The 18,255-nt window shown below is 38.1% G+C and overlaps 1 protein-coding gene across 1 annotated transcript in view; it reads right to left on the bottom strand.

The window, feature by feature from the left end:
- brsk2a (BR serine/threonine kinase 2a) overlaps positions 1 to 2,943 on the bottom strand; it is a 187,007-nt gene extending 184,064 nt beyond the window's left edge. Inside the window, exon 1 of the mRNA XM_083545824.1 lies at positions 2,428 to 2,943. Within this exon, the coding sequence (XP_083401950.1) occupies positions 2,428 to 2,521 (94 nt within the window). The 5' untranslated portion in view covers positions 2,522 to 2,943. The remainder of the gene's footprint in view (positions 1 to 2,427) is intronic.
- Positions 2,944 to 18,255: the final 15,312 nt, after the last annotated feature.

Raw genomic sequence — 18,255 nt, 5'->3', positions numbered from 1 at the left:
TTATTCAAAATTATTACATAGCAACTGAATACAACAGACTCATGTACTGTCAAGCAGGTGGCACTTTTTTTATATCCAGGCTGATTAGCTTTTCCCAGTGTTTCCTTCTTTAGACTGAATCTCAGTTTCACGTATATACAATAGTGTTGTGGGGGAAAAAAGCTGGAGGGATTTTTATTTTTAGGCATTTAACTATAAACAGTGGAATTTGTTTCCCTGCTGCCTCATGACCCATGTGAGAGAGATTACAGACATGCTGTAGGATTGTAATCACATAATGTCTGCAGCATTAAATGAGACCCGAGATCACCCCAGGCCATCCGCTCCATGGTACAAAAAAAACTGGCAAGGGTCAGTCAGTAAAGCACGATCTGCACCCACACATGCACAATCACATATCTATAAGCTACATATGAAAACGTACTGTTCATGGTGTGCCATGCCACTGAGGCTTATCTGTTGATCATGCAGAACATGCGACATGTGTCATATGTAATTGGCTACCATGCGCTATATGTAAGCATGTATAGGCGAGGATATGCATTGCACAGAAATAGATGCTGTGAATACAGAGAAAAGTGCATAGTCGTGTCAGTCACAGTCACAGTTACACCCACGATCCTCCATCTATGCATCCTCTTTTTACTCCTCCAGGCTCGCTACATACTACAACACGACATATCTGCAATGGTGCAATAATTGTGGCTTTGGGGGGTTGCTCAAGATAGGCTGGTAATACTATGATAGGTATGACATTTGAATTTTTCACACTTATATCCTGGGACTTTGTCGCAAAAGTAGGTTTTAACTTTGGTTACCAATGCAATATGGTTTTATGTGCAAGACAACATTAATCCAAGACATAGGGCAAAATCAACAGAACATATGGCATCTTGGTGATATCTTAAGCGCTCTGAATAGTAGACAAAATATAGATCTTTGTGATTTATCACACCATATTTCTGCAAACTTTTGTAACCGACTGAATTAAAAAGCTACTTAAAAATCAGTGAATTTAATGAATGCATAAAAAAAACCGGGATTGTATACTATGGGAAAGCACTCAAAATGTGAAGCCCAGGTAAACTCCAGGAACATGATTGAAAACCACTTAGATTTGCATTTTCCCTCTTTTCCAACTCACCACACAGTGGAACCACATAATCAGTGTTCTTGGTGGCTGGGTGCATTTGTGTTTGGAGATGAGAAAGAGCAAAAAAATGTGTTTCAAAAGAGCAAGAGTGTGAATCCTCCGAGGAACCAAAGGACTGCTTCGGGAAACATTATCTCTGTAAAGTCTAAAGCACACCTCTGTTTCAGTAAGCAGAATCAGATGTACTGATGCGATGAAACCACCAAACTAACACCGGAGAGAACATTAGATTACATTAAGACAGTGTTTGTCAGGCCTGGATGTGAAGAGATCCTAAAGTGTACAATGATTTCCTGGCACAAAAACTCTTAAACATCAAGACCGCCTTCTCGAAAAGATAGAGTTAGAGCTGCATAAATGCCAAAATATTGGAAAGTATGAAGTGTAAAGTTCTCCAGTAATGGCATGTAAGGAAGCAATGATGAAAACAAAACCCCTGCCCTCATTTCTCTCTGCCTGGGTCTCTTCGGGTGACACCGAATCTAAGCACAAGTGAGACAGATGGAGAACCCTGCTTTCTCCCATGCAGGGCCACCGGACAACAGCCCGGAGTGTTGCATCACTTTTTCTGCTCTCGCAAGGTCACAATGACTAATCCAGTCCAATTTTGCCCAGCGTGACCACGCAGCACACAGGACAGATTAAACGATGTCGTGGACTCACCATCCCAATCCGCACAACCAGCATGGCAACAAGACAATCTGAAGCGTTTCAGGTGCGACTATGAACCTTGTCTTGATGATTGGGCATTGGGGAAGAGTGACATTCCATTTAAGGCAATGAGCAGTAGTGTCAAACACACAGATGCAGGGTAATAATAAATAATAAATAATAATAATAATAAAGAAGAAATAACAAGAACAAGTTAACATGTATCATTCCATTTAAAGGGCATGCAGCCTGGGATGGGCTTATACATCCTGACACACACACACACACACACACACACACACACACACACACACACACACACACACACACACACATATTTAGAGTACACACATTTGCACAAGGAAGATGTTAATGGAAGCACATGGAATACCTTTGAATTTGCTTTAAAATAAAAAAATAATACAGAAAGTGATGAAAGTGCATGTTTATGTAATATAGGGTGAAATGCAGATCCTCAGGGACTACAAACTTTTCTGCTTTATTGCGATTATTATAGTAAATAGATACAAGAAATGCTGTTGAGATGAGAGATGAGATGAGATGAGATGAGATGAGATGAGATGAGATGAGATGAGATGAGAAGAAGTTAAGGAAGGACAAACCTGTCTGTCCTTTCCCCAGCGTCTTTTCCAAGCGGTACGGTCCCACATAATTGGCATGCTGGGTGGCACTGTTTTCTTTCCCGGCCGAGGACATGTTCTTCTTGTAAAAAGAGACAGAGGACAGGGTGATCCTCTTTAGTCTCAGCTGAGGAGCAGGAGGATGATGGTGTTGATGATAATGATGGTGGTGTCCTATTGCCGGTTCCGCTGGATGCCCCCTCCCGTCACTCACTGTCTCTGCTCTCTCTCTCTCTCTCTCTCTCTCTCTCTCTCTCTCTCTCTCTCTCTCGCTCTCTCTCTTCTTCGCTTCCACTTTAATTGATAGTTTTTGTTTTTTGGTTTGTTTGTTTGCAAGAAAAATAAACTCAGAATGTAGGTGGCCGGTCCCTCTGGCAGCAGCAGGGGCAGTTGCAGCAGTGCTGAGCGCAGTGTTTATGGTCCGAGGAGCATTGTGTAGGAGACCGAGCTCTCGCCTCCTCCTCGCGGCTGCTGAGACTGGGGCTCTGGGAGCAGCCGGTCTTCGGAGCGGAGGGTGGGTAGGAGGGAACGACCGCAGCGCTTCAACGCCATTGGACGCGGAGGTGTCCATTCGCAGCGCGGCTGCACGTGATCGACGCGTGAGCGAGCGAATTAGCGGTCTTGTCTCTTTGCCGCACAACACGAGTTGCTGGTGCAGTGCTTCAGGTGCCCATAATGAGAGTGCGAATAAAAATTTGCCCCCCTTTTCCACTTCAGCCAGGGGGTTTATTGATGGTCAAGGCGATGCAGGAGGCATAAAGGAGATGTAAAACACAGAAGAGGGAGCACTTAAAAGCGCACAAATGAAAGCTGTAGGCATAAAACATATGAGAGAGAAGGAAAAAGTGTAAAGGGTGCAAGGCTGAGAAATGGCTGAGAAATTCCTTCTGAAGCTGAAACTAAAATATTATTCAAACCTAAAAGTAAATAACAATGTAACATTTTAAGAGTAACAAAAACTGAATAGCTTTCAAAATACTTCCATGAAATGGACAACAGAAAACACTTAGCATGCATTTCAGTTAATTCACTGTATAGCATTTTGGGTTTTTTTATTTTATTGTATATAATTATTGTATCTGTTACCCTTATTCTAGACTGACGCCTTACATACGATCACTGTTCTAATTGTATTTCTTTCTTTCTTTCTATTATTTTCTTAACACCTTTCCGTTAAGGCTTTAATAATATTGTATGTAAGTAACTACATTTAAAGGTATAAGAGAGAGAGAGAGAGAGAGATAGAGAGAGAGAGAGAGAGAGAGAGAGAGAGAGAGAGAGAGAGAGAGAGAGAGAGAGAGAGAGAGAGTAAGAGATCAAGCTTGGTTAGGGTTGTACTGGATCCAGAGTCTCTCCCAGGTAGTACATCAAAGTGACCACACTTACATAAACACCAGCGAACCAGCAAGAACATGCACATAAACTCTACAAAGACAGTAAACTGAGGAAACTGAGCTCAAAATCAAACCAGAGACCCTGAATCTGTGACCCTTTATTTTATTTTTTTCTGACCTGGACAAAAGTTTCACACCCTGGAAGAAGAGATCTGCATTTTTTTTTTAAATAAAGGCATACAGTTTAGTGTAACACAGTTAGCTGAATAAAGATGGACACTATTGGCTTCTCAGAGAACTAAAAAAAAATCCCCCTTTTTTGCAGAAGGTCTGGTACTGTTATATTCATCTTTCCCTTTTCAAGGTCAGTGACTGACATTCAACTTCATTTCATCTGCTATTATGATAGTAGGTGCTGTATCCATAACAAACTAACTGAGAATTGTGATATATCTGAAAAAGGAACTGTTTTTTTCTGCTTCTTTATTTTGCATTGCAACCATAGGAACAAGGGTTGATTTTACTTCTCATTCTCTTTGCATTCATGCAGATACTCATGCACAAGGACAGGTAAGTCAGACGGGTCATCATTTAAGTAAAAATAGGTTGCCTCAATTTCAAATTCCTAGAACTTGGAATACCCTGAACTTTTCACATGACTTTCATCAACTAAACGATCATGATCCTGTCACAGTAGGCATAGCCAGAGGCTTAGAGCTAACGTGTGAACATTTTTGACAGTTCCAAATGATTATTCAGGTGGTTTACATAACATTCATAACATATCCGCTGAATATATACAGTTTATGCTAGATAACATTGTTTTGTTCAGTTATTATGTTATAATAATATTCAAATGGACAGTGTCAAATAAACCCTACCCTTAGTTTGTGTAAATATATTTTATTGTTTACTAGGCCATATAGTAAGAAACAGGAATAATCAGTTGAAATCACGTGTTTCTGGTTTTATCAAGTAAAATGTCATTTCCCTCATATTAGCATATGTACTGTTGCAAAATTGGCAGTGACTATGGCTCTAATGAAATACTTTTCTATGCCAGTGTTGTTGGTAAGATGTGAGTCAGAGCCCTGGATCAGCTAGGGTTAAGAACCTTGTTCAGGGGCATAACAGTTGTCGCTTGGTAGTATTAGAGCTTGGAGACCCCAAACGTCTAATCAGCCACTAGCCACAAATGAATCTCGACCAAAAGAAAACTGATTGTTTAACAACCATTGGAGCGTGTTTTTTATATATAAAAATAAATAAATAAATAAATAAATATTATTTAAATATTAATACATATTATTTCAATATTTTGCACTCATTAATTACTCTTTAAAGCCAAGTAAGTACCACTTAACAGATTGTTGCTAGCAATGTAGAATATGTATTGTTAAAAAAATAAGCTCTATATATTAATCACTTGAATGAATTAATTTTCTCTTGTCTCCAGGGTTAAAATGTATGGAACAATTCTAATTGGCAGTTTAGCTAAAAAAAACAAAAACAATTGATAGACTGATTGACGTCAGTGAAGCATGTAAATAAAAAACTTTGTGAAAACTTTGAATGGGTCAAATAGGATGTAGTTTCTAAAATATATTTGGAATATGATTCTGTGATAAAAAAAAAAAATAAAAAAAGCCTTTCAGATTTTCTTATTCACAATCTCCAGACAGGGCCTCCTGGAAACATCTGTATCTGTAGTGTGTAATGATGAAGCTCAGCATCTTCCTGCTTCCCCTGTGCTCTCAGCACAGCTTCATCAGGAGGCATAGCGAGCAGCCATGTTGTTTACTGTTTACACACAGGCAAGCCCAGCCAAATAAGCAAACACTGTCCGCCGTGTGTCTGATTGGCAACTTTCCATTCTGTTTGTGTACAGATGCCTGCATCCACGGACAGGATTACTATCCAGACCTATGCTAATGGGATGCAGATACTCCTGGCAGATAAGAACGCCAATGAGAGAAACCAGATGCACATATCTGTAAAGGGTTTAATGAAGTAACCAGGAGGCACAGATTTTCAGGCTGGCTAAGACATCACCTTATCAGAGGAACAAGTTTTAAAGGTGTGTGGTAATCAGCAGGTGTGTGTGTTTGAAATAAAGACAGAGATAGAATGAAAGCGGGCGCAGGAGGGCTGACATGAGATGAGATTTGTAACTAATGAAACTGGCCTCCATGATCATGAGTGACAAACGGCTAAACAGAACAAAATTGGATAGCAAACCCGAACGACACCTTTTCTTTATTTTTTTTACATCATCCTAATTCTTATTTTGTCTCGGCTTGAATGCTGAATGTCCTCATAGGTCTGCATGTAACTTATTAGCCTACATTCACCTTTCAAATAAAAACACCATTGAAGATAATCATAGTGAATAGTAATACATCATAACGTGCACATTTATCATGTGTTGTCTTTGCTATACTCTTTTTCCTGACCTGCCAATACACTCCAGAAATAAGCAAGTGCCTGCATGGCACACTTCCAAGCTTAGATTCAATAAAATAAAATCAAAAATCACTTGGTCACGACATCATATCAAGCTTAGTCGAATGGAACTGACAGGCGATTGTGGTTACCCCAAGAGACCCGAGGACCAGGGTTCCAGCAATCGTGTTTAGATGGACTACAAAAAATATAATTTATCTAAAACCACAGATGGAGAGCAGTCTGTATAGTGAAGTCCAGACATGTGTTATGTCTCATTTCAATGGTGGCTCTGTTCACAGTGATCTAAGTTTAATTACATGTGGTTACTCTTAAAGTAGTTAGGGTTAAGATTTCAGATCGAACAAAGTGCCTTTGGTATGAAAAGAAACCTTGTACCTGGAGCTTAACATGAATATGAGTCTGAGGTGTCTGACAAGAGAAACTGATTAATGAGAGTGTCAGAGGAAGACAAAGAAGCCTATTACACTCCATCTGCAGGTATTTAGAAGAGCTGGAGAAGAGCTTTCCCACTAGCTGTCAGCAAGATCCTTCATCCTTCCTGGAACACCAGTGTTTGGAAACTGCAAACATACAGAGAAAGAGAGAGGGGTGGGGGTATTTAGACGATGTATTTAGTAACTAAGACACATGCATTTAAACTTATTGACTAAAGATTTATTTTTACAAGACATTCTTTATTAAAATAGTTTATTGAGGAACATACAGATGTAGGTGTATTAAATAAAAAGCAATGTGCATGCAATACATTAATAATAAATTATGTTAGAATCAGTCCACAGATTTACTCACTGAAAGTTCTAGCAATATCCAATCAAACTCTCAACTCGTCTGAACATTGTTTTACTGAACCATTTCACATTTGCAGAAAGTTTTCTGAATGTCACTGTGTTAGGAACCTTGAATTCCATGTGAAATACAGTGTCAGGTTTTCTGGGTGTTTAACCAATGCCTTTAAAGTTTGTACAACATTGCTGCATCCTTTCTATTGTTGTAGAAATGTTCACACAATGTTTTAATAATGGATATTCTTTTTAGTCTCTGACCCTTGAGTGAGTAAGATAAGGACATTGTGAAGCCGACCTCTATTTCAGCGGGTGTTTTTAGAACATTGAACACTATTTCTTTAGACACACAAGTACACAACTTTTGGAAATTGACAAAGTGAAGATCTTGTCTACACTAGTTGTCAAGGTCTCAAGGTTTTTTATGCAAAAAATAACAAAAAACCTCTAAATGCATTCATAATGAAGTTTAAACATATTATCTTTAGTCTTCTTATTTCATAGGGAATAGTACAATATCAAACCTTAACTAATAATGTTCGATAATGAATAGGTAAAAAGAGCTGAATAGAAATGTTACCATAAGAATTCAAATCAAGTTTCAAATAAGGTCTGAGGAAGAAATAGTGAATGACATAAAACTGAATAAAACATTTAAGCAAAAGCCTAATTAGCATAAATCTAGCTACAAGTCAGGACTTAATTCAGACAGGATTTGAGCATCACATTACTGTGTAAAACACAGATGGAATTTGATAAAGAATATAAAAGGAACTGTAAAACTTTAGCACAATCCAAAAACTTTTATCTGCACCCATGCACCTGCATACAATGAATAAATATACATCCAAATTTAACTATGCTACTTATCAGAGAAGAAACACTGCAGGTGTGTTTTCATTTCAAACTGGGTCTAGTCTAAGTCTCTAGAAAAGTCTCTAGTCTTCTAGCTCACGCAGTTACAGTCTGAGACAGTCAGCAGAAAAAATACAAATTTAAAACAAGAGCTTTCAGGACTGAAAAGAGCCTCATATGTGACATTGGGTCTAACATGTCCAGACTTGACTTCATTCCACATAGAGGCCACTGTCTTTAAGTGTTGTGACATTTTAGGGCCCAAAGAAAAGCACAGGAACAAATACTGGTGGTGGAAATAAAGCGTTCCTACCTTCAAAACTACAGAATAATCCAGAGGTATAGATGAGCATCCAAGATCCACAGGATGTAATTTAAATAAGTGTATAAGGGAACCTGTTGCTCACAGAATCTTAATGATGAATGTTTATAATCAATAAATGTATTTACATTTGGTTGCTCTTTCTATATCTATATAGTATGTAGAGATCTTAGTTGTTTATTGTTTATTTTCTATGATCAGAGTTAAGGAACAGAAGCAGATTCCAGTTCTGAAACACACAAGAGCAAACTATAAAACATGAGCAAGACCCTGTATATCATTTCTAGAAACATACATGCAACACAATTTTGACCAAAGCTAGACAAGTGCTACCAATGAAAGAGAAATGCAATGCTCATTCAATTACAGCATAGCTTTTGTGCGCATGATTAACGTGAAGAACCAGGGCTAAGGGGAAATTTAGTTTTGTGCTGCTTTTGGCAGTGACCTGACATTACAAGATAAATCTGATTCCCTTCGACAGTTAATTAAAATGTGTCTTACAGCAGTCTGTAAGTGTCTAATGATAACTTCTAGGAAACAGACTGAGGTTTGCACTGTTCTGTTTCTGCACTTTAGATTCTCTGGAAGGAATTGTAAAGGTAGTTTTAATGGATATCTAGACACCGCATGGTAGAAGATGATTAAGATAAAACACCTTATTAATTGAACATATATTGGATCTATAACTGAATAAATAGTAAGTGGAAACCTTTACATTTATTAAACATGTATAATGACAGGACAATGAATTATAGAAATTAGACCAGTTCTCTTTAGGGAGTGAAACAGTATTTCTATTTTATTATTATGGTGCTTTTGTTTTCAGCATAGTAGACCGTACACATCTCAGGCGTGTAAACATGGTGGATACATGGAGTAGAGCTCAGACTAGCCAGGCAAAAATATAATACATTACGTTAGAGCACAGTGACAGGTTTATGTGTCATGTCAGTTTCAACATGAGTTAGTTTATCACCTTCAGCGGGGTCAGCTGTAATTAAATCTGTGTGTATGTGTTTATGAAGACAACAGAGGTGGGGCATAAATGTGACAATGACTGTGTGCACACGGTAGAAAGATAGCCCAAAGGTACATAACCATGGTCGGCTGGTAATCTGATATGCTTTTACCACGCTCTCGGGGTGAGTGATTGATTCGACAAACTGCAAAACATTCACTGGCTTTGTTCCAACCTGATAGCAAAACTGTTACACACACACACACACACACACACACACACACACACACACACACACACACACAGCCCTAGCAACAGCCTCACACTGCTGTAGTCTTCATAAATGAATCCTCATTGCAGGAGAGTAAAGGAACAGCACTGGGCCCACCTGCTGGAGAAACAGAGTGCACACCGGTTTCCCTGCCTGGAGCAAGAGAAATAATGAAAACATTTTGAGCACCAAATGTCTTGTGATGTTTTTTGTTTGACAGCATCATCAAGACTGTAGTATAAGTACCCAGCATCCATCACATCCTAAGCCCATTCATGGACTGCAGCATTATAGCTTTTGACTCTTGAACTTAAGTCTCTTTTTATCCTGAGTCTCATGACTTGACTGGGTCATGTTTATCTACACTGCAAACAAAAGGCTTTCTGAAAGTGTTGTTTTGGACAGTTAGATGTTCAGTTTAAAATGCTGCATGATCAGGAAAAATATGAATTTGACGCAAGTTTTTAGACTGTTTTTAGATTTGAATTAATGCTTTTTGCACATTATAACAAACAACTTAAATAACTTAGTCTTTCTTCAAACCTTTATTTAGCATTATTTTACTAATGTGTGTAAGAATGTGTCAGGTACTGACTGCAGCTGTTTGCGTGGGGAGCCAGTGCCCCAAAACAGAAGTAAATTATCTAGTACTCTATTACTCAACACTCAACAAGAATATCACCTCACCAAGACAGAAAGTGTATAAGCACATAATCTGACCCCAATAATGATGATAATGCTTTTTTATTAATGTCAATTAAACAGCACATGGATCTGTACTGACTTTAAGGTGACTAACTGCTATATAAAACACTAATTGCGGGCAATCAAATGGAGAATTTTGGAGTGTTGGGAATAATTAGGTTTTGCTGGGCGTAAATAATTGCAGCCTATGCTAATGCAAATTGCAGCAATGAGGATTCATCAGGGCATAATTACTGCAATTACGTTATCGAAAGAGGAGCAAGTATTCACTGAAAGCTTAACAAATCACACTCCCGCAATTGTTTACTTCAAAACAAATCTTCATATCTGCGAACACAGGCCCGGTGTTTCAGACCTGTTCGAAAAGCCCTGAGTCTGTGGACTAGAGAACAAGGGCTTACTCATATTTTCACTGAATCAGTTACTGAATCACTGAAGCAGCAAAGTGAGCTGTTCCTGTGGAGAATTCAAGTTTGTTACAATGAACATTTCTGTATGTGTTGATATTTGTCCATGTAGGGAAAAGGTCTGTGTAAATGTATTATTTGTTCATTAGTAAATATAAAATAATATAAGATATTAGGATATTATAAGGATAGGAACACATACATTTAGGTACCTTAAGATACAACCAATGGAAACAACCAATGTATGATGTTTTTTTTTAAACAATAGCATGTTTTTTCTGAGGGCACTACTCGTGTTTTTTATATAAACACCTCGGTTTAGTACATCATGTCCTTGTGATTGGGAAATGTCAGGACTGCAAAACAAAATCTAAACCCTTAAATAACCTACTGTACAAGTGATAGCATTGTATAGTGTCAGTTGTAAATTACTCTGGATATTATTTTACATTTACAATTTTACAATTTACAATGATTAATTTACAATTATTCACATGGACTATATATATAGTACATTATAATACACTCTTAAGTTTTCTCCTCAAACCAAGTTACACAGAGACAGAGGAACACTGTGTGTGTGTGTGTGTGTGTGTGTGTGTGTGTGTGTGTGTGTGTGTGTGTGTGTGTGTGTGTGTGTGTGTGTGTGTGTGTGTGTGTGCCCGGTGCGTGTGTGTGTGTGTGTGTGTGTGTGTGTGTGTGTGTGTGTGTTAACTAAATGACTGCAGGGCAAAGCATCTGAAATCCACAGTGTTTGTCTTTCCTTTCATGGTGAGTGCAAATGGGTAGGTGCTGTGAGAGATGGATGGAGAAACAAAAGAAGCCGAAAGGAGCAGTGAGGAGCAGGGAGTATCAGCTTGTCAGGGGGTTGCTGAGCGTGAGTGACCGTGGCAGATGCATTAGTGCAGACATCTCACTCTGGCTCTGACTGAACCCATTGAATGAAAGTGTGGCTTCTAGGTGAAGAATGTAAGTGAAAGCTGTCTGTGTCCTGCTATACCAACAGAGCTACATTTACCACTCTTGCTTACTTAGTCACTCATACACACACACACACACACACACACACACACACACACACACACACACACACACACACACACACAGTTATTATACCCTTATCAGTGATACTTTCAGGAAGGATATTTTCAGTAACATTATGCAATTTAAAGCTCTTTTCGTATATTCTGCATTTCAAAATCAGACCCGATTTTGTACTTAGCCAGAGACCAAGTCAAGGTTTTCTAAACAAACTAGTGCTGTACCATTGTGACGTAAAAGCCAATTAACTCTGAATTAACACATTAGTTAATTGAATGCTTTTTCTCGATATGACTGTAAGTTTACTCTAATGATTTATAATCCATGATCTGGTTGCTCCAATAAGGGTATGAGTTCTTTTTTGAGTCTGGTGTTTCTCCCTATGCTGTTTCAGAGAGCCAGAATTAATATAATATTTATATTATATAAATCGCTCAATACTTAATATGATACTCAAATACAATGTATGGTATACTGAGATGTCCAGCTTAAAGAATGTGTCATCCGGCTACAATATATAATTATGTAAGTACCTGCTATGACATTGTTATTGTGCCTGTTACCACTCTGCCTATGTGGCCAATGCAGAACACTGCAGCCGTGTACTTTTCCTCTACGAGATCCAGAAGAGAAAAGAGTCCTGCTGGCAGGGGGTTGCCTCTGTTCTTCCCCCGAGTGCAATAAACGCTGATTAGAGTTAAGGCAGTCAGGCAGACCCCCTTCTCTCTGCCAGCTGCTGCATCACGCTGGAGCTTGTCATCTGTGAAATGAAGTTCAGATGGACAGATAGATGCCTGCTGAAAAGGGCACTACAGAGGAGGGTTGAGCGTCGGACAAGAGGAGAGAGGAATAAGAGACAAGAAGAAGAGAGGGGGGGTCGACAAAAAGACAAGCTGCGATACGTTTGACCTTGAGACGAATCGTGTCTTTCCCACAGTCTGCATGAATCACTGTCAGAGAGGATGTGGGAGGTCAATGAGAGAGCCCCTGTCTCCTGCTTGCTCCCTCTTACTGTTCCTATTTCTTGTTTCACCTCTCTGTCTCAACTTTTGCCCTCCATGGTAGGGGGACAATTTTACTCTAACAACCTTAATTAACCCACATCTCCTCCTGAGCTGAAAATCTGATCCGCTACTGGAAGTTAAACGGCGTACATGTTTGGAAGGAGGACCGTGATGTTCCTGTGACCTGGCCATCAATTATACAGCATTGCTTCTGTTAAACTTCGAGTCACTTTAGATCAACTTCAGACTTTAAGTCATAAAGCTATTAAACTTTAAAGCAGAAAAGTAAACTTTATATTAAAGTATGTCTTTATCTTCTGAACAGGTTTGTGTGAACAATTGAGCGTCAACATGTGACCATATACTGATGTAGGGTGAGGAGGCCTGGGGTGCAGACAGCATTCCAATTAATTTTTAAGGTAATAATATATTCCAGGCAAATATAGATCTTCTAATTTAAACCATATGTTCATGAAGATGTTTTGTGCATAGGAGCAATGTCATGCTGGAACAGGTTGTGTCTAGTAGTTCAAGTGAAGAGAAAATGTAACGCTACCGCATTTAAAGAAATCCTGTACAATGATGTGCCTCCATCTTTGTGGTTACAGTTTGGGGAAGAACAGTTTTGTGTCACTTATGATCTATTGTATTCAATGTGACTGTAAATCGATAAAAAGTGTTCACATTTGTAAAAATATTGTAATAATTTCCAAAATGCTGTGGTATAAAGGGAATAAAACACTTCTGGATGTGCTGTTATAGAGGTTATAATAAATGTACTTATTTTATTACAGCATGCCCTGTTTTTTATTCCTCATAGTGTTTATACAGTATGTCGAAGATGCTCATAGGTTTATACACGCAATACAAAGTCTGAAAACAATACAAAGTCTTGTTTGTTAATGGTCATCTGCTTTTTTTCTATTTTATACAATAAAATAATCAATTTCTCCTTTCTCTTTTTAACACTAATCGAAACAGACAGAATAAAGGAAGCAGTTTTTTGTCTCCGGCTCTGTTCCCACTGAAGCCTTGCACTGCGAGATGAAAGATGGTAACTTGTGACACCCACATGCCAGATGGGCTGGTGTCAGGTATGTTCGGGGATTGATCTGAGCATTAAAATGAAGAGAAATGATGGGCAGGATCTGCTCCTGTAATATTTCAGCGTCTCACCGTGATTGATCTCCTGCTCACACTGTAATACTGCATGGCTTGTGTCATTTATCTACATGATTCACTGAAATCTACCAGTTTCATTTTCAAAATCGTCAATTTTTTATGTTGCTATGCCATGCACTCTTTCATATGCCATGCACTCGTACTGATCATTATGTATACAATTGAAGACCGAATATAAATCGTGCATTTGCATATCCTAGCGCTGCACTCAGAAATCTTAATAAAACCTGATAAATAAATAGTTTAACAAATCTGATCTAATCTTCTTCATTCAAGCGTGTTTTTCAAGATCGGCTCATACACAAGCATCCATGCAGCTGTGAGTCAAAGCCTGGCTGTCTATCATCAGAGTGTGAGTGTGTATTCCAGATCTATAGGTTTCTTCCATAAAATAAAAGCTCTTGCCTGAGGACAAGCAGTGCTCCCTGCAGCATCGCCTGTGGGCACACACGTGAGTTACAAAAACGCAGACAAAAATGCAAGCACACACAGGAAAGAACTCATACATGAATAAACTTTAAATGTCTAACAGTAACCGTGGTTTTCACAGGTGTAGTGAGGGTTTCAGTGGAACATCCTCAGGTGTGTTCAATTTTAAAATCCAAATAAATTGACACACTTTTGACTTTCCCAATAGGTTGAATGTTGGTGGTCCACATCCCCCGAGGTTTACAGCTTTTCCCACCTAAAACCATGTTTCAGAAAACTCTGAAAAGGTCAGTGTGACTTCTGATTTGCAGTAAACAACCAGCACCTTGCTGAAGGTCTTGGAGAGAAGTTTCTGAATGGTACAGAGGAAAGAAGGAGATAGTGGGTTTAAACATTTTTGACAATTAGAAATGGGAGAGATTTTTATAAGAATAAACTGGAAGGAAAGTGTTATTTTATAGGGATAGAGCAATACATGATTTTTGTACTGTGATAGAAAATTATTCGAAAAGCAATGAACAAACAAGTAATAAACAAAGAGTTTTCCATCAGAGCATTACGACCCCACGGATGATTATTTGTCCATAAGAGCTCAAACCAAAGTGTTTTATTTCTCTTATACCACAACAATTTCTGCTCACATACTCAACCATACACATTATGACCTGAAATGCTTTTTATGACAGTCTGTAGCATAACAAAATAAAATAAATATAGTAAAAAAACATCACATTAACTAGTATGTAGTTACAGTATCTCACTTAAGTGAGTGCACCCCTCACATTTTAGCATCCATTTTAGTGTCTCTTCTCAGGGGCCAATACTATAGAAATATAACTTGGATATATATTACAGTAGTCAATGTGCAGAAAGCACAAAAAAGCCTGCAAATGGTTTGCTGAAGACAACCTGTCCAAGAGCATTCATTACTGGAACCATGTCCTGTGATCTGATGAGACTAAGATAAACTTGTTTGAGGAAAGAAAGGCAAGAAAAAATGAAATGATAAAAGTTTTTTACATTTATTAATGAAAGGCACATCATACTTTTTATAGTTCATGGTTACATTTATTCTTTGGGAACATTCATTAAGCAAGTTTAAAATTTCATATTCACTTTATATGTAAACTTTCTTTCTTTTCGGCTTCTCCCGTTAGGGGTCGCCACAGCGGATCCTCCGCACGTTTGATTTGGCACATGTTTTTACGCTGGATGCTCTTCCTAACGCAACCCTCCCCAATTTATCCGGGCTTGGGACCGGCACTAAGAGTGGCTGGGGATGGTTTCCTGACCGGGAATCGAACCCGGGTCGCAGCGGTGGGAGCGCTGCATCTTAACCACTAGACCACCAGGGGTTTACTTTATATGTAGAACACTTAATATTTAGAATATATAGAAAAAATATCTAGAGGCTACCTGTAATTCCCTCTACATCTTGCCGTGGTATTAATAAACTGGAAAAATCCTCAAAGCCCCCTTTGATGTTTCTACATATCAGTTTGAATAAAAGCATTTTTTCTCTCCATTTACTGTAGGGTATAAGCTGTTACTACAGAAACAAGAACAACCAGCACATTAACCTGTGATTAGCTGTACAGCCAGAACTACTGTCAAGGCTGCTGTTGGTGAAAATTTATGAGCGCTATCATACCATTAAGTATAGAATACAGCTGTGGAATAATAAAAAATTAATGTACCATTTAAAACATAACAGGTAGGACTTCAGAATTCTAAAAATGCATATTTGCACTTTTATTGTAATGAATGTTCAATGCAACAAACTATAATATCCTACATATAAGATTAAAATAAATCTTGGGTATGTTACCATATTGTCCGTGTATTTTTATTGTTTAGGGAAAAAACATAAAGGAATGTTACTGTATGCTATTTAACATAAGCTTTTGCATGGAATAATAGCAGTCTTCATTTAAACAACCAAAGGAGCACAGGTCACAATAATACATTAAACTCGTACTTTTTATGTCATTAAAGGAGCAAAGTATTTCTGATCCATACTGATCATTTTAGTACTGAGTTTTAACCTGGGAACTAACATTGATGTGACTTCAGTTGCATGTGGAATAATGTCCAATAAGGTAATTATATCCTGAGGAAACACACTCCTGCTGTGAACTAATGCTGATAACACACATTACACTCCCCTGTGGGCTCTGCTCACAATATATCAGTATTCAGTATATAGTAGTTTATAGCCGTGTGTAATTGGGCTTGATGGTGCTGTAATCACCTGAGTGCATCCTGCCATCTCATTAATGCACTGCAATTGGACACACTGTAAATAAGGAGAGATCATTTACAGAGATGTGCTGAAAAAAGGCAAGTGGAGTGCATGGAGTAGGAAACATGGCTTTGTACTTGTGAAGGTGAAATAATATGATTTAAGAAGAAATTGTCTTGCGTATAAAAGTGTGTGTGTGGTGATGGATGTATGTGAGGTTGCATGGTCCAGGCAAGAATTACGGTGCTGAGCAGTGCGATGTGATTATGGGTCATTACGCAGTGACAGTCGCCCTCAGCAAGACACCACTGAGTGTAATAACACTCTGATGACAGCTGACCCCAAACACACCAGTGAAAAGACAAACATTTATCACAGAGGTGTGACTGTGGGGTGAGGGAAATGATAAATGGTGAAATAAATACTTCCTCAAGGTCGACTGTGAGATATCTACAGTATGCCGAAATATATGACAATGAGCAGCATATGAGCAATATATGACAACAGTTTCATGCTCAAATGAGATAAATCTATAACAGACTGGTACTATTATTGTTTCAAACACTGCCTGAACTGATCTATCATGCTTCTAAATAATATATGATTTTATGAGACAGTACAGAGTGTGAACCCAGCTATCAATTATAATAATCAATAGGAATGTTCTGGGAATATTTGTTTTTTTGGACCTAAATGGTTGTTTTTTAATAAGACAATGATATGGGAGCATTCTCCACAACCTCAAATTAACATCTGACAAACAGTGATTGACAGTTTTGATATTTTCATATAAGAACGTTTCCAGAACCTCATAAAATTCTTCACCAAAAAGAAAAAAGAAAAAAAAAAAAGAAAAAAAAAAACACTTTATAAGTAAAGGGTTTAGGGTTAATTAACAAAGTTTGCTAAAATATGAAATGCATACAATTGAAAGTCTCATAATGTTCCCTAAAGCTATCTTAGCAGATTTTGAATTATACCTGAATTGCCATTTATTGTGTTTCAGTTAAGTGCATTTTTATTGAATCCACCTGCAAATGCCAGACCCAGGTGTTAATGTCTATATTTTTCCATACACTTTAAAATGTAAATAAAATATATAACCAATTGCAATATTTAAACATTACAGTAATTTTCTTAAATGTATATCTGAAAAGGGTGAAATGTGTTTTATTATGAGGTTGTAGACCGTCGATAATGTTGATAGCCGTACTATCATTTATTACCACTAGATGGCAGCTTTGAACAGTACTGCACAGCACTTACAGAGTGGTAATTAAAAAGTCTTGCACTACCCAGCATTTTTTTTTTTTTTTTTTTTTACATTTTTGATAGCCAGTTTTACTTGTGCCAAAACACATGCAACTCACCTATAGAACACCTGAATACCAAAAAGCCAAGCACCAGGTAAAAGAGTGCATCTACTATATATTACCACTACACAGGATAGTGTGGTGGAGCAGGAGCCCTGGAGCAGGATCCTCAGATTATTGTTCGTGTGCAATTCCCAAAATATTCTCTTGATTCATCATGCTCCTAATGGTAAACTTAGGCAGAAGTAACACTTGGGTGTACAGTAAAAGAGAGCTTTTAGAGAGCTTTTTTTGTGTATGTTTTAAAGGGTCTTAATGCTTAATGCAGCCACATGTGGAACCAGCAAATTCAATACGCCCATGGAAAGAACTGTTAAGAGTTGGTATTACACCTAATGAATGCACTCGATGAGTCAGATGGAGCTGGAACTTGAAGGTCTATGAACTTTCCACCATTCACAGCTACTCCCAGACATGTGTTGCAGGAAAACTGCAC

This window comes from Silurus aristotelis (genome assembly GCF_946808225.1).
Source record: "Silurus aristotelis genome assembly, chromosome: 7".
NCBI lineage: Eukaryota > Metazoa > Chordata > Actinopteri > Siluriformes > Siluridae > Silurus > Silurus aristotelis.
This window is presented reverse-complemented; position numbering and strand designations above follow the sequence as displayed.